General features: G+C 34.2%; 1 protein-coding gene across 8 annotated transcripts in view; it reads right to left on the bottom strand.

The window, feature by feature from the left end:
• The window catches only part of PIK3C3 (phosphatidylinositol 3-kinase catalytic subunit type 3), a 161681-nt gene that overhangs the window by 37498 nt on the left and 105833 nt on the right, over positions 1–18350 (bottom strand). For all 8 annotated transcript variants that reach the window (XR_014251495.1, XM_082416000.1, XM_082416003.1 and 5 more), the window contains exons 17-20: positions 17385–17513; positions 16658–16727; positions 14651–14715; positions 11900–11984 (exon numbers count right to left, since the gene is read on the bottom strand). Coding sequence is in view for 7 of the 8 variants with exons in the window: in XM_082416000.1 (XP_082272126.1) it covers positions 11900–11984; positions 14651–14715; positions 16658–16727; positions 17385–17513 (349 nt within the window). In the remaining variant the exon portion in view is untranslated. The remainder of the gene's footprint in view (positions 1–11899; positions 11985–14650; positions 14716–16657; positions 16728–17384; positions 17514–18350) is intronic.

Below are 18350 nucleotides of genomic sequence, written 5' to 3' on the forward strand. Positions count from 1 at the left end.
TATTTTAATTTCAAATTGATTACTACTCTTTCTGACTTCTCACCTAAATTCTCAAATTAAATGTGTAATCTTTGACTCTATGAAGAGGTTATCACTTGAAACTCAAATTATTATTTGCAACAGAAAAAATATCCTGTAAAATTCTGTCAAATTATAAAAGTCACTTTAATCAAAAGTTAAATGAGGTTTCAGAAACCTTAATTATAACATGTGTCTATCGTTTTTCATTTCAAATTAGATATATGTTAAGAATGACTGTGAAAAAAATGTGTCTGCAGAAACACAGATAATGAAGTCAACCATCCCACAACCATCTTATCTATACTATAACAAAAGTAAGTGCAGAATTAAAAAAAAAAATCTTTAGAGAAACAGTCTCGAAGTGCCAGCAGATAGAAAAACAAATGAATTCACGTGAGTGGTAAAGGCATGTATGAAGTTCACAGCATAATCCTCTAAATTAAGACAAATTACATGAGCAGGACCAGGGGCAGAGTCACTGTCTCTACCTATTCTGTTTTTCTTTCTCTTCTAAAGTCTGGAAACCTGGCGCACGATGAAAGTGCTCCAAAAATTTAAGCAAATAACACTTGTTTGAAGCTGTTTTTTTTCTGTTCTGTTTCTCGCATTAGTAACTTAAGAACAAATGCAACTTGCAAACACACATATGACTATGCCAGTATTTACAAACACATGTTTATTTCAGACACTATGTAGAAAAAAGATCGGACCACCTGTTAATGACCAAATTAATCCTGTCTAAATTCGATTAATACTAAAGTTCATTTAATTCAGGTTCTGAAGGCCATTCTGGAAGTCCAAAAGTGACTTAAGCAATGACATCCATCATCAGATTAATCTTCAATTACAATTATAAACACAGTTACAATTTATTGAAGGCTAGGTTCTTAGCTAGGCACACTACATTCATCATGTCTAACGCTTTTAATGATGTCAGTTAAGTATTATCACCATCCTTCAAATGAAAAAACCTAAGGCTCCAGAAGTTAACAGGATTGTCCAAGGTCACTGGGCTGGGGTTTAAAACTAAGTTAGACTCTAACATCATTGCTTATGCCACTTTTGCACTGTACTCTGTGTAATTCCTCCTTCCCAAAGTGGCTATTTTGATGGATGTAACATTCAACAAGATATTTAAGCTCAAGTATATTTGTTTAGAATAACTCACCATACCCTAATTCTAGATAAAATGATATATTATATATATTTCAAAATATATCCATATGTAGAGAATGAATGAAAGATAGCATACTATCATTCAAAAAAATGCTTCTAATCATATTACTGGTCTACTAATAATTTTCACTTAACTGTAACAAATCAGTTACAGTTGACTAAACAAATCAGTTATTCTCAAAATATAGTCTGTAGTGCGACGAGGACTACTAGTTTTCCAACAACGCAATATCCTATGTACACTTCTTCCTTAAAACAAGACCAAACTAAGATTTCTGGGGCAAGACTGTACCTACATAAAAGACTACATTTCCCAGCCTCACTTGAAGTTAGGCCTGTCCAGTAAGACGTAGGCAAATGTAGTTTTGTGGTGAGCATTTTTATAGAGGGAGCTGACCAAGGGAATCAGAGACCTTGGTTGACACTAACATCCCTAAAGAGTTAAAACAACAACAGTAATGGCTTACATCTGGGCTTCTTACAAAAAAGAAAGTAACTGTTACGTGTGTAAACCACTATAGTTAGATTATGTTAACTGATGCTGAATGAAACTGGTAGTTGGGCCACTGGGGGACTTGAGGGTCATTTATATAAAGGATGAGCAAATACAGCTTGATGGCCCAAACTGGTCCCCCTCTGTTTTTATATTTTATAAAGAAACTTTATTGGAACAGAGCCACGCCCATTTATTTCAATATTTCTTAAGCACTATAATGGCCTGGTTGAATGGTTGCAACAGAGACCACCTGGCCTGAAAAGTATAAATATATTTACTATCTGAAAGGCTTTAGGGAAAAATTGACTGACATTTGATCTAGGGCATTGCTACTCAAAATGTGATACACAGACTGGCAGTTTCACTACCACCTAGAATCTTGTTAAAAATGCAAACTCTTAAGCCTTACTTCATTCCTATTGCATCAGAGTCTCCAGGGGCAGTGTCCAGAGAGTGATTGTTATATATATCAAAGTTTGAAAAGCCCTCTCTAGTGTTCTAATGCACCTAAGAATCCCCTGGGAATCCTGTATGCAGATTCTGATCCAAACAGCAGGGGAAAGGCCTGAGAGTCTGTAATACAAACAAGTGCCCAGGTGAAGCTAATGCTGTTGGATTATACTTGCAGTAGCATTGCTCTAAAACTGCTGCAAAATATGCAGTTCCACAAATGACTAAAGGCTCTCCACTGAAAAACTAGTAAGTGACTTAACTGAAGGATAGTAAATCTGATATTGGTAAAGAGAACTGAGAACACATTAGAACTTAGCACACTGAGTTCTCTAATAAGGGATTCACTCAGAAATCTGGTTGCCACTTGTCAAGGATACAAAACTCCTACTGATAATATGCATATGAAGATAGCTGAAACTCCTGCAATTTTCACAAAGAACATCATTGTGTTATCAGTGCATCTGAGTTGTTACATGGTACTAGTTATCTTCTTATTAATTATAAATTACAATTAGTTTAATTTTTATCACTATTTACTTTGTTTCAAGTTGTTTAGCTATCTCTATGAAAGTAATGATTCACATATACAGCAACAGTATTTTTGACCTAAAATTTTCATGTAACTAGACATGTATGAATTATGCCTGTCTCTACTGATAAAACAAGATGTTTTTATAAACTACTCTTTATCATCAAATTTGGTTTCTCAGTAATATTTCATTGTTATTACTGGATTATTTTCCAATGGAAGTGGAAAATGTATGAAAAAGAGCCTTTTTACCCTGCCTCAGTGTGTTAAGGTCATAAATATGTTGGATGATCATTTCAATAAATGTTTTTTAAGTCAAGTGAGACAGCATATGATCTTTCTCTCTTTCATATATATAAATGGTGGAGGTGAGAATTTGGGGTGTTTCAATAATTCAAATGTCAACACTTAAAACATAAAAGATTACATCCTGAAAGAGGTATGTGAGGCAAGAGTAGGATGATCCTCAGAAATTTTGAGGATATAAACAATATTCAGAATGATTTGAGATGGCACAGAGTAGATCAGAAGAGTTTCAGGAAAACTGAAGTTATTCTTTAACTATAATGGAAACACTATACCTGTCCAAGAGAATCTTGTCAAAAGGATGCTATTCATTAGTATTTGGACTTCATGTGAGATACACAAACATCTTGAAATTGGTTTTACAAAACAACTTTGACTTAAAGCAAAATACAGAGAAATATAGACAACTAAACAATACTATCTCTCTTTACTAGTAAAGATATGAGTGTGAGAATAATCAGTGTTCCCACATTTACTTGCATAATATAGATTTGACACCCTGCATAATCCGGAAAAAATGTCACCATAACTAATCGCATTCGTCTTTCTTACACTTTGCCAAAAACCTAAAACATTACTTTTTAAAATGAAACTTATAATACATGCATCTATGTGATAATGCCCAACAATCAGATTCTAGTACAATGTTGCAACTTATTAAGCATTGAATCCTCTAATGAAAAATTCAAATAATGGCTTTCAACTTGCAACATTACCTGGAATGCTACCAAACTCACTGAAGCACAAAAAATTATTTTGTAACACAGCAATACATATAGAAAACAGAAGGGTATTCAAAATAAGATGACGAGAAGGCCTGCCATCAAATCAGTTATCAGGATATGAAGAAATGTGAAATGCTTTTATTAGGAAGAATATCTAATTTGAAGTTAACTGTCCAGGTACAATTTAAATGGCTATTTTTTTTTACATTAAAAAAAGTCATATTTTCGTTAGCTCATGGGAAAAAATGGAACATTACATAAAAGGCACAATACTATGACATTTAGCACATATTATAAAATATTGTTCCAGTACTTTTTTTAAGTGAGCAGGGTTTTCAAACTTTAGTCAATACTTATAAGGTTGTGTGCATATATACTTCAAGTAGAAAAAGTTAACATTTCTTTATTAAATAGATTTACAAGGTAAAAAAATTTACTGTAACTATCAGAAAGTAAAAAGACACGAGGTAATTGCTTGATGGCATACAAAATATCTCAGGTAATAAAATACTGAAAACCAGGTGTGGCAGATTAAAGATTCCTTAACATGCTTTTCATTCAAGATGGGAACTATATCCTTTCCCCTTGAATCCAGGCAGGTTCTGTGACTCCTTTGACCAACAGAATATGACAGAAGTGACAAACTGCCAGCTTCCCAATCCAGGCCTTCAGAAACCAAAAGTTTCTACTTCCTGTCTCTTAGAATACTTCCTCTTGAAACCCAGCTCTGAGAAACACAAGCCGTAGGGAAGCCTTGTACGGTTGCCTTGATTGACAAGCCTTGCTGAAAAACAGTATAAGCTGCGAGCCATGTGAGTGATCTATCAAGCCTTTAGAAGTACATTAATTTTTCAGATCTTAGAAAACACAGACTTAATGGAGAAAAAAATGAATAGAAGAGAAAAGGGAAAAAAGGAAAGAGGAAAGGAAGTAAACCAGGAAGGGAAAGAAGGAAAGGAGAGAGAAATACAGAGTTAGTTAATAAAGGGAAACATTTTCTCTTAGATGCTTCAATTTTTTTTAGTCTTAAAATCTAAATACACTGTATGTGATCATTTTTATGGGTAAGCAGTTACATGTAACACATGTAACGTTCCTTAGGTTAAAATAAGAATTAAAACCACAAGGAATATGAATATACATACACACATTTTATTTCAGTAATTTAAAAGTTCCCAGGAATATTATATTTTCTTTATACTTCTCAGCCAAAAATGTATCAAGTATAAATTTGGGAATAAATTATGTAGTACAAAATAATCTGGGATACTACCTCATGGGAGCATTGTGAAAAATAAAAAAAATGTCATGTATAAGAGAGCAATTTATAAGCCATAAAATGATAGGAAAGTTTAAATATAGTTGTTATATATCTAGAAAATCCTCTACTTGCTTCCCCAAGCTTGACTGTTTAAGTAGAAATATGGACATAAACATAAATATAATATTTATGTAAAACAGGTATAACATGATATATGCCATATACTATTCAGGGCTCAATTCTAGTGTCAATATTCAGGGCTCAACTCTAGTGTCAACTCCTTTATTAACCCTCCCTTAAACAATCTAGTTATAAAAAAAAAAAAACTCTTAAGAAAATAAAAAATAATCCTCTAGAATATAAACTTCATGAGAATAGGCATAAGTGGTTGAAATATTTGAATTAATCCCTATGGCATGCCACTACTTACTTATTTCCAGAAAGGGACCATAAGTACTAATCTAAAATACCATGAGAGGCACCTCCTAACATAGCACTGTTATCTTAGCTCTAGAGATTTATCAAAAATATAATTATTCCTGACAGACTTTTCCCACAGTCTACTTAATTGCTTATCAAACTCAGGGAAAATCAAGGGAAAAATTATAGCTTCCAGGAAGAAATAACTTATAAATACAAAATAGTTAAGTGATTGCAAAGATGCATCTATGGATAAACCACTAGCCAGACTCATCAAGAAAAAAGGGAGCAGACTCAAATCAACAGAATTAGAAATGAAAAAGGAGAAGTAACAACTGACCCTGCAGAAATACAAAGAATCATGAGGCATTACTACAAGCAACTATATGCCAATAAAATTGACAACCTGGAAGAAATGGGCAAATTCTTAGAAAAGCACAACCTCCCGAGACAAAACCAGGAGGACAGAGAAAATATAAACAGACCAGTAACAAGCACTGAAATTGAAACTGTGATTAAAAATCTTCCAACAAACAAAAGCCCAGGACCGGGTGACTTCACAGGCGAATTCTATCAAACACTTAGAGAAGAGCTACACCTATCCTTCTCAAACCCTTCCAAAATATAGCAGAAGGAGGAACACTGCCAAACTCATTCTACAAGGCCACCATAACCCTGATACCAAAACCAGACAAAGATGTCACAAAAAAAGAAAACTACAGACCAATATCACTGATGACCATAGATGCAAAAATCTTCAACAAAATACTAGCAAACAGAATCCAAAGGCACATTAAAAGGATCATACACCATGATCAAGTGGGATTTATCCCAGGAATGCAAGGATTCTTCAATACACGCAAATCAATGTGATACACCACATTAACAACCTGAAGGATAAAAACCATATGATAACCACAATAGATGCAGAGAAAGCTTTTGACAAAATTCAACACCCACGCATGCTAAAAACTCTCCAGAAAGTAGGGATAGAGGGAACTTACCTCAACGTAATAAAGGCCATATACAACAAACCCATAGCCAACATGGTTCTCAATGGTGAAAAACTGAAACTATTTTCTCTAAAATCCGGAACAAGACAAGGATGCCCACTCTTACCACTAATATTCAACATAGTTTTGGAAGTTTTAGCCACAGCAATCAGAGAAGAAAAGAAATAAAAGCAATCCAAATCAGAAAAGAAGTAAAGCTGTCACTGTTTGCAGATGGCATGATACTATACATAGAGAATCCTAAAGATGCTACCAGAAAACTACTAGAGCTAATCAATGAATTTGGTAAAGTAGCAGGATACAAAATTAATGCACAGAAATCTCCTGTATTCCTATACACTAATGATGAAAAATCTGAAAGAGAAATTAAGGAAACACTTCCATTTACTATTGCAACAAAAAGAATAAAATACCTAGGAATAAACCTACCTAAGGAGGCAAAAGACCTGTATGCAGAAAACTGTAAGACACTGATGAAAGAAATTGAAGATGATACAAATAGATGGAAAGATATACCATGTTCTTTGATTGGAAGAATCAACATTGTGAAAATGACTATACTACCCAAAGCAATGCACAGATTCAGTGCAATCCCTATCAAACTACCAATGGCATTTTTCACAGAACTAGAACAAAAAAATTCACAATTTGTATGGAAACACAGAAGATCCCGAATAGCCAAAGCAATCCAGAGGAAGAAAAACAGAGCCCAGGAATCAGGCTCCATGACTTCAGGCTATACTACAAAGCTACAGTAATCAAGACAGTATGGTACTGGCACAAAAACAGAAATATAGATCAATGGAGCAGGATAGAAAGCCCAGAGATAAACCCACACACATATGGTCACCTTATCTTTGATAAAGGAGGTAAGAATATACAATGGAGAAAAGATAGCCTCTTCAATAAGTGGTGCTGATAAACCTACCTAGGGAGACAAAAGACCTGTATGCAGAAAACTATAAGACACTGATGAAAGAAATTAAAGATGATACCAACAGATGGAGAGATATACCATGTTCTTGGATTGGAAGAATCAACATTGTGAAAATGAGTATACTACCCAAAGCAATCTACAGATTCAATGCAATCCCTATCAAATTACCAATGGCATTTTTTACGGAGCTAGAACAAATCATCTTAAAATTTGTATGGAGACACAAAAGACCCCAAATAGCCAAAGCAGTCTTGAGGCAAAAAAATGGAGCTGGAGGAATCAGACTCCCTGACTTCAGACTATACTACAAAGCTACAGTAATCAAGACAATATGGTACTGGCACAAAAACAGAAACATAGATCAATGGAACAAGATAGAAAGCCCAGAGATTAACCCACGCACCTATGGTCAACTAATCTATGACAAAGGAGGCAAAGATATACAATGGAGAAAAGACAGTCTCTTCAATAAGTGGTGCTGGGAAAACTGGACAGCTACATGTAAAAGAATGAAATTAGAATACTCCCTAACACCATACACAAAAATAAACTCAAAATGGATTAGAGACCTAAATATAAGACTGGACACTATAAAACTCTTAGAGGAAAACATAGGAAGAACACTCTTTGACATAAATCACAGCAAAATCTTTTTTGATCCACCTCCTAGAGTAATGGAAATAAAAACAAAAATAAACAAGTGGGACCTAATGAAACTTCAAAGCTTTTGCACAGCAAAGGAAACCATAAACAAGACAAAAAGACAACCCTCAGAATGGGAGAAAATATTTGCAAATGAATCAACGGACAAAGGATTAATCTCCAAAATATATAAACAGCTCATTCAGCTCAATATCAAAGAAACAAACACCCCAATCCAGAAATGGGCAGAAGACCTAAATAGGCATTTCTCCAAAGAAGACATACAGACGGCCACGAAGCACATGAAAAGATGCTCAACATCACTAATTATTAGAGAAATGCAAATCAAAACTACAATGTGGTATCACCTCACTCCTGTTAGAATGGGCATCATCAGAAAATCTACAAACAACAAATGCTGGAGAGGGTGTGGAGAAAAGGGAACCCTCTTGCACTGTTGGTGGGAATGTAAATTGATACAGCCACTATGGAGAACAATATGGAGGTTCCTTAAAAAACTAAAAATAGAGTTACCATATGACCCAGCAATCCCACTACTGGGCATATACCCAGAGAAAACCGTAATTCAAAAAGACACATGCACCCGAATGTTCATTGCAGCACTATTTACAATAGCCAGGTCATGGAAGCAACCTAAATGCCCATCAACAGACGAATGGATAAAGAAGATGTGGTACATATATACAATGGAATATTACTCAGCCATAAAAAGGAACGAAATTGAGTCATTTGTTGAGACATGGATGGATCTAGAGACTGTCATACAGAGTGAAGTAAGTCAGAAAGAGAAAAACAAATATCATATATTAATGCATGTATGTGGAACCTAGAAAAATGGTACAGATGAGCCAGTTTGCAGGGCAGAAGTTGAGACACAGATGTAGAGAATGGACATATGGACACCAAGGGGGGAAAACTGCGGTGAGGTGGGGATGGCGGTGTGCTGAATTGGGCGATTGGGATTGACATGTATACACTGATGTGTATAAAATTGATGCCTAATAAGAACCTGCAGTATAAAAAAACAAACAAAACAAGTAATTCTAAACTTTCATTGGGTTATTTGTATGGAAATATGTTAATATAAATGTTTCAGACATTACATGAAATTTCTAAAAATCTTATATTTGTATTTGTATGGAAATATGTATGGAAATATGTTAATATAAATGTTTCAGACATTACATGAAATTTCTAAAAATCTTATATTTGTATTTGTATGGAAATATGTATGGAAATATGTTAATATAAATGTTTCAGACATTACATGAAATTTCTAAAAATCTTATATGTTCTGGTATAATGTTATAAGTCATAATCCTAGTTATTACTTTAAAATGTATATCTCAGAAATAACTAATTTTCTTGTCAACTGCATTATTATGAACTTTCATCAAATCTTTTACCGTGGTCATTTTTAAGTCTTGTGTCATTTACAGACAGTTCTGGGTGTACTCTGATGATTTTGCAAATATGTTCCTATAAAAGGGTTTCATCTTCAAGAAATTCATGGAAAAGACTCTGACAAGTACAGGTTTCTGGTAACTGACTGTACTGCTGAACTGAATGAATAAGCATTTTCAGAACTCTGATGAAACACTAATGAACTCATAAAAGTGCTAACAAAAGATCAAGATGAAAAAAAACAATTAATTACATGGGACTGAGTGAACTGATGAGGATGAGTATAATTTTTGTGACTTTCAGTCTGAATTTAAAAAAAAAAAAAATCCCACAAGGACTCAGAGGCAAAGAATATACAAATCAATTTTCACTGCAAAGTAAAGGAGCTGTTACAGTGGAGGATTACTGGACTGAATGTCAATATTATGACATAGTATGGGTGTGTTTCATGTTTGGTAATTGCAATCATTGATGCTTTTGTTGTGGTCATCCATGTACAATGCTTGGTGTCAGTCTATTTATCTCTTGTAAAAATAAAATACAGTGTGTGTGTGTGAAAAAAAAAAAAAAAAAAGTGGTGCTGGAAAACTGGACAGCTAGAATACTTCCTAACACCATACACAAAAATAAACTCAAAATTGATTAAAGACCTAAATGTAAGGCCAGACACTATAAAACTCTTAGATGAAAACATAGGAAGAACACTCTTGGTCATAAATCACAGCAAGATCCTTTTTGACCCACCCCCTAGAGAAATGGAAATAAAAACAAAAATAAACAAATGGGACCTAATGAAACTTCAAAGCTTTTGCAAAGCAAAGGAAACCATGAACAAGACAAAAAGACAACCTTCAGAATGGGAGAAAATATTTGCAAACAAAGCAACTGACAAAGGATTAATCTCCAGAATACACAAGCAGCTCATGCAGCTCAATATCAAAAAAACAAACAACCCAATCCAAAAATGGACAGAAGATCTAAATAGACATTTCTCCAAGGAAGATATACAGACTGCCAACAAACATGAAAGGATGCTCAACATCACTAATCACTAGAGAAATGCAAATCAAAACTACAATGAGGTATCACCTCACACCAGTCAGAATGGCCATCATCAAAAAATCTATAAACAATAAATGCTGGAGAGGGTGTGGAGAAAAGGGAACCCTCTTGCACCGTTGGTGGGAATGTAAATTGATACAGCCACTATGGAGAACAGTATGGAGGTTCCTTAAAAAACTAAAAATAGAACTACCATACGACCCAGCAATCCCACTATGGGCATACACCCTGAGAAAACCATCATTCAAAAAGAGTCCTGTACCACAATGTTTATTGTAGCACTATTTACAATATCCAGGACATGGAAGCAACCTAGGTGTCCATTGACAGATGAATGGATAAAGAAGATGCGGCACATATATACAATGGAATATTACTCAGCCATAAAAAGAAATGAAATTGAGTTATTTGTAGTGAGGTGGATGGACCTAGAGTCTGTCATACAGAGTGAAGTAAGTCAGAAAGAGAAAAACAAATACCATATGCTAACACACATATATGGAATGAAAAAAAAAAAAAAACGGTTCTGATGAACCTAGGGGCAGGACAGGAAGAAAGACGCAGATGTAGAGAATGGACTTGAGGACAGGGAAGGGTAAGGGTAAGCTGGGATGAAGTGAGAGAGTGTTCTAAACATATATACACTCTCAAATGTAAAATAGATAGCTAGTGGAAAGCAGCGACATAGCACAGGGAGATCAGCTTGGTGCTTTGTGACCACCTAGAGAGGTGGGATAGGGAGGATGGGAGGGAGATGCAAGAGGGAGGGGATATGGGGATATATGTATACATATAGCTGATTCACTTTGTTATACAGCAGAAACTAACACAACATTGTAAATCAATTATACTCTAATAAAGATGTTAAAAAAAACCAGATGCATCTATAAAAAAGTAAACAGAATTTACACCTTATTCCTACTATTATGTCAAAACATTAATGACCTCTTTTTTCACATTTTGTATCTTTTAATCTTCTTATAGAGCATTTAAAACTGCTGTGGTTTGAATGTTTGTGTCCCCTCAAAATTCACATGCTGAAATCCTAATGCCCAAGGTAGTGGTGTTAGGAGGTGGGAACTTCGGGAGGTGCTTAGCCCTCACGAATGGGATTAGCCCCTTATAAAAGATACCCCACAGAGCTCCCTAGCCCCTCCCACCAGGTGTAGATACAATAACAAGTCTTTGACCCAAAGAAGGCCCTCACCTGACCAGGCTGGCATCTTATCTCAGACTTCCAGCCTGTACAACTGTGAGAAATAAATTTCTGTTGTTTGTAAGTCACCCAGTCTCTGGTATTTTGTTATTGTAGCCCAAATGGACTAGAAAAAATCCTAACATGTTCTAAATGTGTATGGGTATGGTAATATCAGGATAGCTTGTTTTCCTTTATTCCCACATATCAATGAAAAGTAGTAAGTTGAAAAACTTACCACAGCTTTTAACATAAGTATCCATAACTTCAGCACTGATCCCATTTGGCCCATTCTCACTCGGTGCATATTTTCTAAAAAAGTTCTGAAAAGATATTATTTACATGTTTATAAATTCAATACAATCCTTAAACAAATTAGGCATTTAAAAATTGTAAATAATGACAAAGAGGTGTCTGGTGTAAAGTAGTCAGTAATTATAAAATGTGGACTTTAGGAAGCATATTCCTCAGGAATCAGTCTTATTACTATGCTTATAGGCTAAGACAAACAAACAAACAAATAAATAAATAAAAGCCTGCTACTTCTATACCACAAGGGAAAACATTAAATAAACTTACTGCTATATCTCTATACTTAATTTATCAGTTTGTTTCACCTTTCTCCTGAATGTAAACATGAGGGGTTTTTTGGGTATCATACATTCTCCTAAAAGTGAACATGAGTTTTTAAAATTACCTTTTAAGTATGGCCACTGAAACACTGTTACCATTAACAAACTCAATAAAGTTACATTCCAATTTTCAAAATAATTAGAATGCAATGCTAAGAATTTTCAGATTCAGAGGAAAGTGACTGAAAGATAAATATAAGAGATGCAGACTGAACCAAAGAATTATAGGGGCACGATAAATACACTAGAGGTCCAAAGAGTTTGGAAACACTGGGTAAAATTGTGCATTTATTTTTTTTCCCCAGATTACCAACTGGACCTATTCCCTTACATCTAGATGTTAAAGAAAAATACACAGTGTATATTATTTGAAAATACAACTAACATACTATTAAAAAAGTAAGTTTATCCTATGTTTTAAGCTTTTTGGAACACTTTGTAAGTTTGACAAAGAATCTATATCTAGAATATATAAAGAACTCCTATAAATCAATAAGGAAAAGACAAACAACCCAACATGAAAATGGGCAAAAGATATGAACAAGCACGTCACAGAAGACATAAATGGCCTACACATATTTTTAAATACTCAATCTTTCAGGTAATCAGGGAAATGCAAACTAAATAATAATAAATACCAAAATTTAGAAGTTTGACAATACCAAGATTAGGCAAAGATGGGTAGCAATGAGAAACAGTTGTTTCCAAAAACAATTATTTTGGAAAACAATTTTTAATTATCTACTAAAGTTGAAGATGAGATAAGCTATGACTCAGCAAAATTATTTACATAGATCACACATGCAACTAAGAATCAGGACACAAACTGTCATTGGCTTTATTTTACAAAATCATAATTGCACACAGCAACATAATAATTGATAACTTTATTAAACAATTACTTCAGTTAGAACCTGTGTTGAAGCTCTGCATACATTTCATGTCATCTTCAGAACAATTCTAGAGCTAGGTACTCTTCATCATTATCCAAATTTTACAGATATAAAAACTGAGACTTGAAGGGTATGTTAGGGGGTCCCCTAGACCTCTGACAGGTTTGATTTGTTAGGTGAGGTCACAGACTCAACTTACAGTTGTACCACAAGCAGTGAGTATTACAGCAAAAGTATACACAACAGGATCAGCATGGGAAAAACACACAGGCAAAGCCTGTGAATTCCATGTGCAATCCTCCTTGCTGTCTTCTGTGAAGGCATACACTGAGCATACTTACTGGGGGCTGGTCATACAGGCACCCTCTACAGTCTATTTAGTTCAGTAACTACCAAAATTCTAGAAGGAAAGCAGGTTGTTTGCTATAAATCATATTATTTGTACAAACAGTCTAGGTATGTGAACCACCCTTATCAGTTAAAAGCCAAGTTCTCACTGAAAGCCAAATACCAGCTAAAGGCTAACCTGCTTGCAAGGTTACTCAAAATCTAGCTAGAAAGCTGCAGAGCCAAACTTCAAACTCACGCAGTTTGATGTTTTGAGCGTGAGCTTTTAACCACTGAACATGACTGTACCCCAAACCAAACAACAGAATCAACCACCTGTTTTGCCAACAAATCAGAGTAACGCTTTCTTGCAAATCTAAACTCCATACTGAATTACCGAGACACTCTAAACTGAGAAACACAAAAACGCACTATAGCAAATATCCTCTATCAAGCCTTTCACTGTATTATTTTTCATCTCAGGCATATCAATTTTTCTGTGTGAATTATATACATTTTTCTTAGGAAAAAGAAAAATTATATTTAAAAATTAACAAAATAAACTATTAAGATATAATAAGAATTCTGCATTAAACACTAATTCACATATTTAAAATGTAAAAAAAAAATCCAAAGATATACATGGCTTAGTCCCAGAAACAGCTTGGCTTTTCTCATATTAAAGGAGAGAAATGACTTTGGAGGTGGGGATAAGGGTCTTATAAAAATAATTGTGCCAAACATGTACGAGCAAAAATATCACTGTAGCACTGTTCTGACAAACAACAAAAATCGGAAGTAATCATAATGTTCACTGATGGCTAAATAAATTATAATATTTCCATACTTTGAAATATAATGCAACCATGAACTTTAACAAATTTAAACTTTGTTTGCCAATTAATTCCTGATCTCCTATTATGTGTTAGGCCCATTTTAAGGAACTGAACATCAACCATGGAAGCATTTCCAACTGTTAGCATTGTTTACTTCTCAGGAAAGGAAAACAACTTTAGGGAAGACGGGTGATAAAAAGAGACTGTCATTTCTAACTTTATATACTTTTTATAAAGATTGAAATTTTTATGATAAGAATATATTCATGAAATTTATAAATCTTTAAAATAGATACTGTACCTGAATGCTTCCTTCTGTATCAAGAACTTCAGCAACAGGAACTGACTGGATAAACTGCATGAAGCCTACACAGAAACAGATGCATTGTATTAAGCATAGCTATTGGTGAAGCAATAAAAATAAAGATTCTGCTAAGAATAGTCTTCATTTGAAAATGTATACACTACAAACCTAATAGCTTAAAGAGGTCTATAAACATTGTATTTAGTATACACTGGCATTTATATCATAGGAACTACAAGGAAACTTTAAAAAAAAATTAAGCTGACAATCTGTATGCTTCTCTAGGCCAATTTCTATTATTATACACAAGGAACACAAAGTAATAGGCTAGGCTTCTTAAATCTGGCATAAAAATTTCTTTCTATAGTATTATAACATATGTCAATTATAATTATTCTGAGTTTAAAATCATTTTAAGAAATCTGGAATTGTGGAATATCAATCACCTAACCCTAAAATTATAGTATATTCATTGGCTTTCTTTGTGTAATATTCCATCTTCTGCCATTCCCTGGAAATTATATGAGAGGGAAGTATAAATCCCTTAAACTACCAAAAAGAAGGGAAAGAAGATAGTATACAGGAGAACAAGGAGAAAAAGTAAGTCTGGTAAGTCTAGGGACAACAAAAGAAGTATAAAACTACAAATCTGTGAAAAAAAATCAAAGTTGAATGATGGAAACTATTTCAGGATCATAAACAACCATGATCTGGTTTTGGTAAGCCTTACATTATAATTATTCACATGCAAATTAGGAGACTGTATATTTCTTTAGAGTAAGAAATGTATCATTTATTCTTATATCATAAATACTGAACAGTCTGCATTAATGCACTTAACAGACGTTTATAGTTTTTCTACTATGTAGCAAGAACTTGGCCAGGTAAGCAAAAATAGAGCCTTGACCCTCCTTTCAAAGATCTTACAAGCTTGCAAGTTTTATTGGGATAAAAACTATGAACGAAAGAGAATAGCATAGGGAGACCTATATTACAACAGGGATCAGAGGACATCTGACATCTGAACCATGTTTTGAAGGATAATAAAGATTAGTAAAGCGGAAAGGATATTAAAGACAATGATCATATAAGACTGAAAAGAGCATGGTACATTTGAGAAAATGGAAGGTGGCTGGTGTGGCTAAAGCCTAAGAAGCAAGGGGGAGGGTGGCAAAAAAGAGGTGACAGAGATAGGTGCAGAAGTATGTCATACCATGCAAGAACTTGTAAACTAAGCTAAGGCTTTTGTCTTTGTCCCAAGAGCAAATGAAAGCTAAATAAATCAATCTATGTAGGATGGTAGAATGTTTGCACTTTTAACAATATCATTCTGAGAGAAAAATGAGAAGAGGAATTAAACCATCAAAAAGATTTGGGAGTGGCCTGGAGAAGGGCAGAAAGCCTAAAATAAAACAGGTACTTGTTTCTTCAAGGTACCTAAGGGTAAGAAGCTCTAAGAGTAACAAGATTATAAAATTTACAATAGGCATTAGGCAAGCATTCCTAGGGAATCTTCTGCCAAACTTCCAGAGGTTACTCAATCTCAAAAAGACTTAGACATATATTAAAAAAAAAATTAGTGGATAAGGCAACATCATCTGCTGCGTGGCCTGTATAAGCAGGGCACAGCCTCTCTGGGTTTTAGTAACGCTCAGTAATGATTCCAGATACAGAACACCATGGAAGAAAACTACTGTAGTTTGTAGCTACTGAAAGTTTTGAATGCAAAGAAATATATCAGAAAGATGCTAATTTTTCTTCCAAATATGTTGTTTAATGATTCCAAGAGGTATAAAAGGAAGGAAGGACAGAAGGAAGAAAGGGAGGGACGGAGGGAGGGAGGGAGGGAGAGAGGGAAGGTAGGCCGGCAGTCAGGAAGGCCCAAGTGGTCTTCAGTGTTACAAATGAGTTCAATCTCTAACATTTTTAACAATTTTCAATTAAAAAAGGAAAAGTATATTCATTGGACACTGAAATAAATATCATGTTATAAAATAAACTTACCATGTTTTGTACTAGTGGCTAATACTTTATAGGGCGTCAACTTCAAATCCAGATTTTCTTTTCGTAGCAGCTTAAGATCAAAAGTTATATTAACCAAATGAAAAGAATGTTATAAAATAGTTTTGCACGCAAGTACTATAGCAGTTTAATACACAGAGATTTAGAAGGTAAACCTAAATTAAGGTTTAATAAATCAATTAGTTAATTTAACTTTTATTTATTATCAAAATAAATGTATTAAACACTTTACATGGTGGTATGTCAAACTTTTTATCTTTTTCTAAATCACTGTCAGTTTTCGATGAACAGAAGGGTTCCTCCTAAGGATTTATGCAGGCCTTACTGGTCACAAAGTATTTTAGAACTCAGAAAAAGGAAATGAGGACAAATATTTTCCTTTATAAGCCAGGGACAGACACAGGATTTAAAAAAGAAGATTTAATTGACTAAGAGGAAGAAAATTACTAAATTTAACATTCAAAGAACTTAACTGGGAAAAAAGTTTTTATAAAAAGGAACACATGCAGTTTCATTTTATACTAATCACAAGAGCCATCCTGCAATGTACAAAAACAACTAAATTTGCTCAAGATCAAGTGGAGATTGTTCAGCTTTCTAGGACTGCATCTGAATGTTACAAACAATTCTGTCCATGTATAGCATATCCACTAAATCATCGATTTCTAAAATGAAAAAATGTTCCCTACCAACATAAGGTTATGTTCACCTTGTCCATGAGTGAAATGATTTGGAGAATAAGTTGATCTTGGCGTAAATCATCCCCATGCTTAAATATAACTGGGTATTTGCCTCCATCTTCTGTCTTAAAGAATAACTGTGCAGGCATAAGGGCACTCTGGAAATAAAAATATTATTTTCAAATTATATAAGATGGAAATGTGGGGAAATTTATAATAATCTAAAGAAAAGAAATGAGTCTAATAAAGAAAACAAATAATAATAACCTTAATTTATACAGGCCATGAGAAACAATAGCACAAAAAGTATCAGACAGAGGGATGAACAGACGTGTGACAAAGCAAATACAGTAAAATGTTAATAACAGGATAGAAGTAGTGGGTATACAGTTGTTTACTGTGAAAGTCTTTCAACTTTGCTGCATGTTTGAAAACTTTTGTATAAAATGTTGGGGGAAAAGGCATCAAAAATGCTTCAAAGAATATATGTTTAGAACCTACAACCTCTAGTGGACTGAAACTCCAAACTTTAAATTATCTTAAATTTGTAGTATCCTTTTATCACCTCAGGCAAAAATATATTTTATAAATTACCTTGTACCCTAGCTTACAAAAGCTCAAGAAGAACTGGAAGTGATCTTCCTAAAGATAAATGATAAGCAAGAGGTTCTTTGTTGTAATTTCCCTTTTCAGACTCGGATCTGATTCTGAAATTTAGATTTCATCTGAAATCTAATGCAAGCAGCTGACAACCTCAGGATAACTAAGCACTAATCCCAGTGCCTTAAGGGGTTCACTCCCCATGGAGATCTAGTTTTCATTCTTAAGCTAAGGTCTACAAAATACTGTTTAAAAATATTGAAAACTAGGTGCATAGCCTTTTCAGCTCTAAGGAGTTCATAAAAAGACAACAGGAATTCATGGATTCCCCTACAACTCTGTGCAGACATTTCAGTGTATGTACAAGCATATGGGTAACATTCTACAGTATCCAA

This window comes from Balaenoptera physalus (assembly GCF_965194825.1).
Source record: "Balaenoptera physalus genome assembly, chromosome: 12".
NCBI lineage: Eukaryota > Metazoa > Chordata > Mammalia > Artiodactyla > Balaenopteridae > Balaenoptera > Balaenoptera physalus.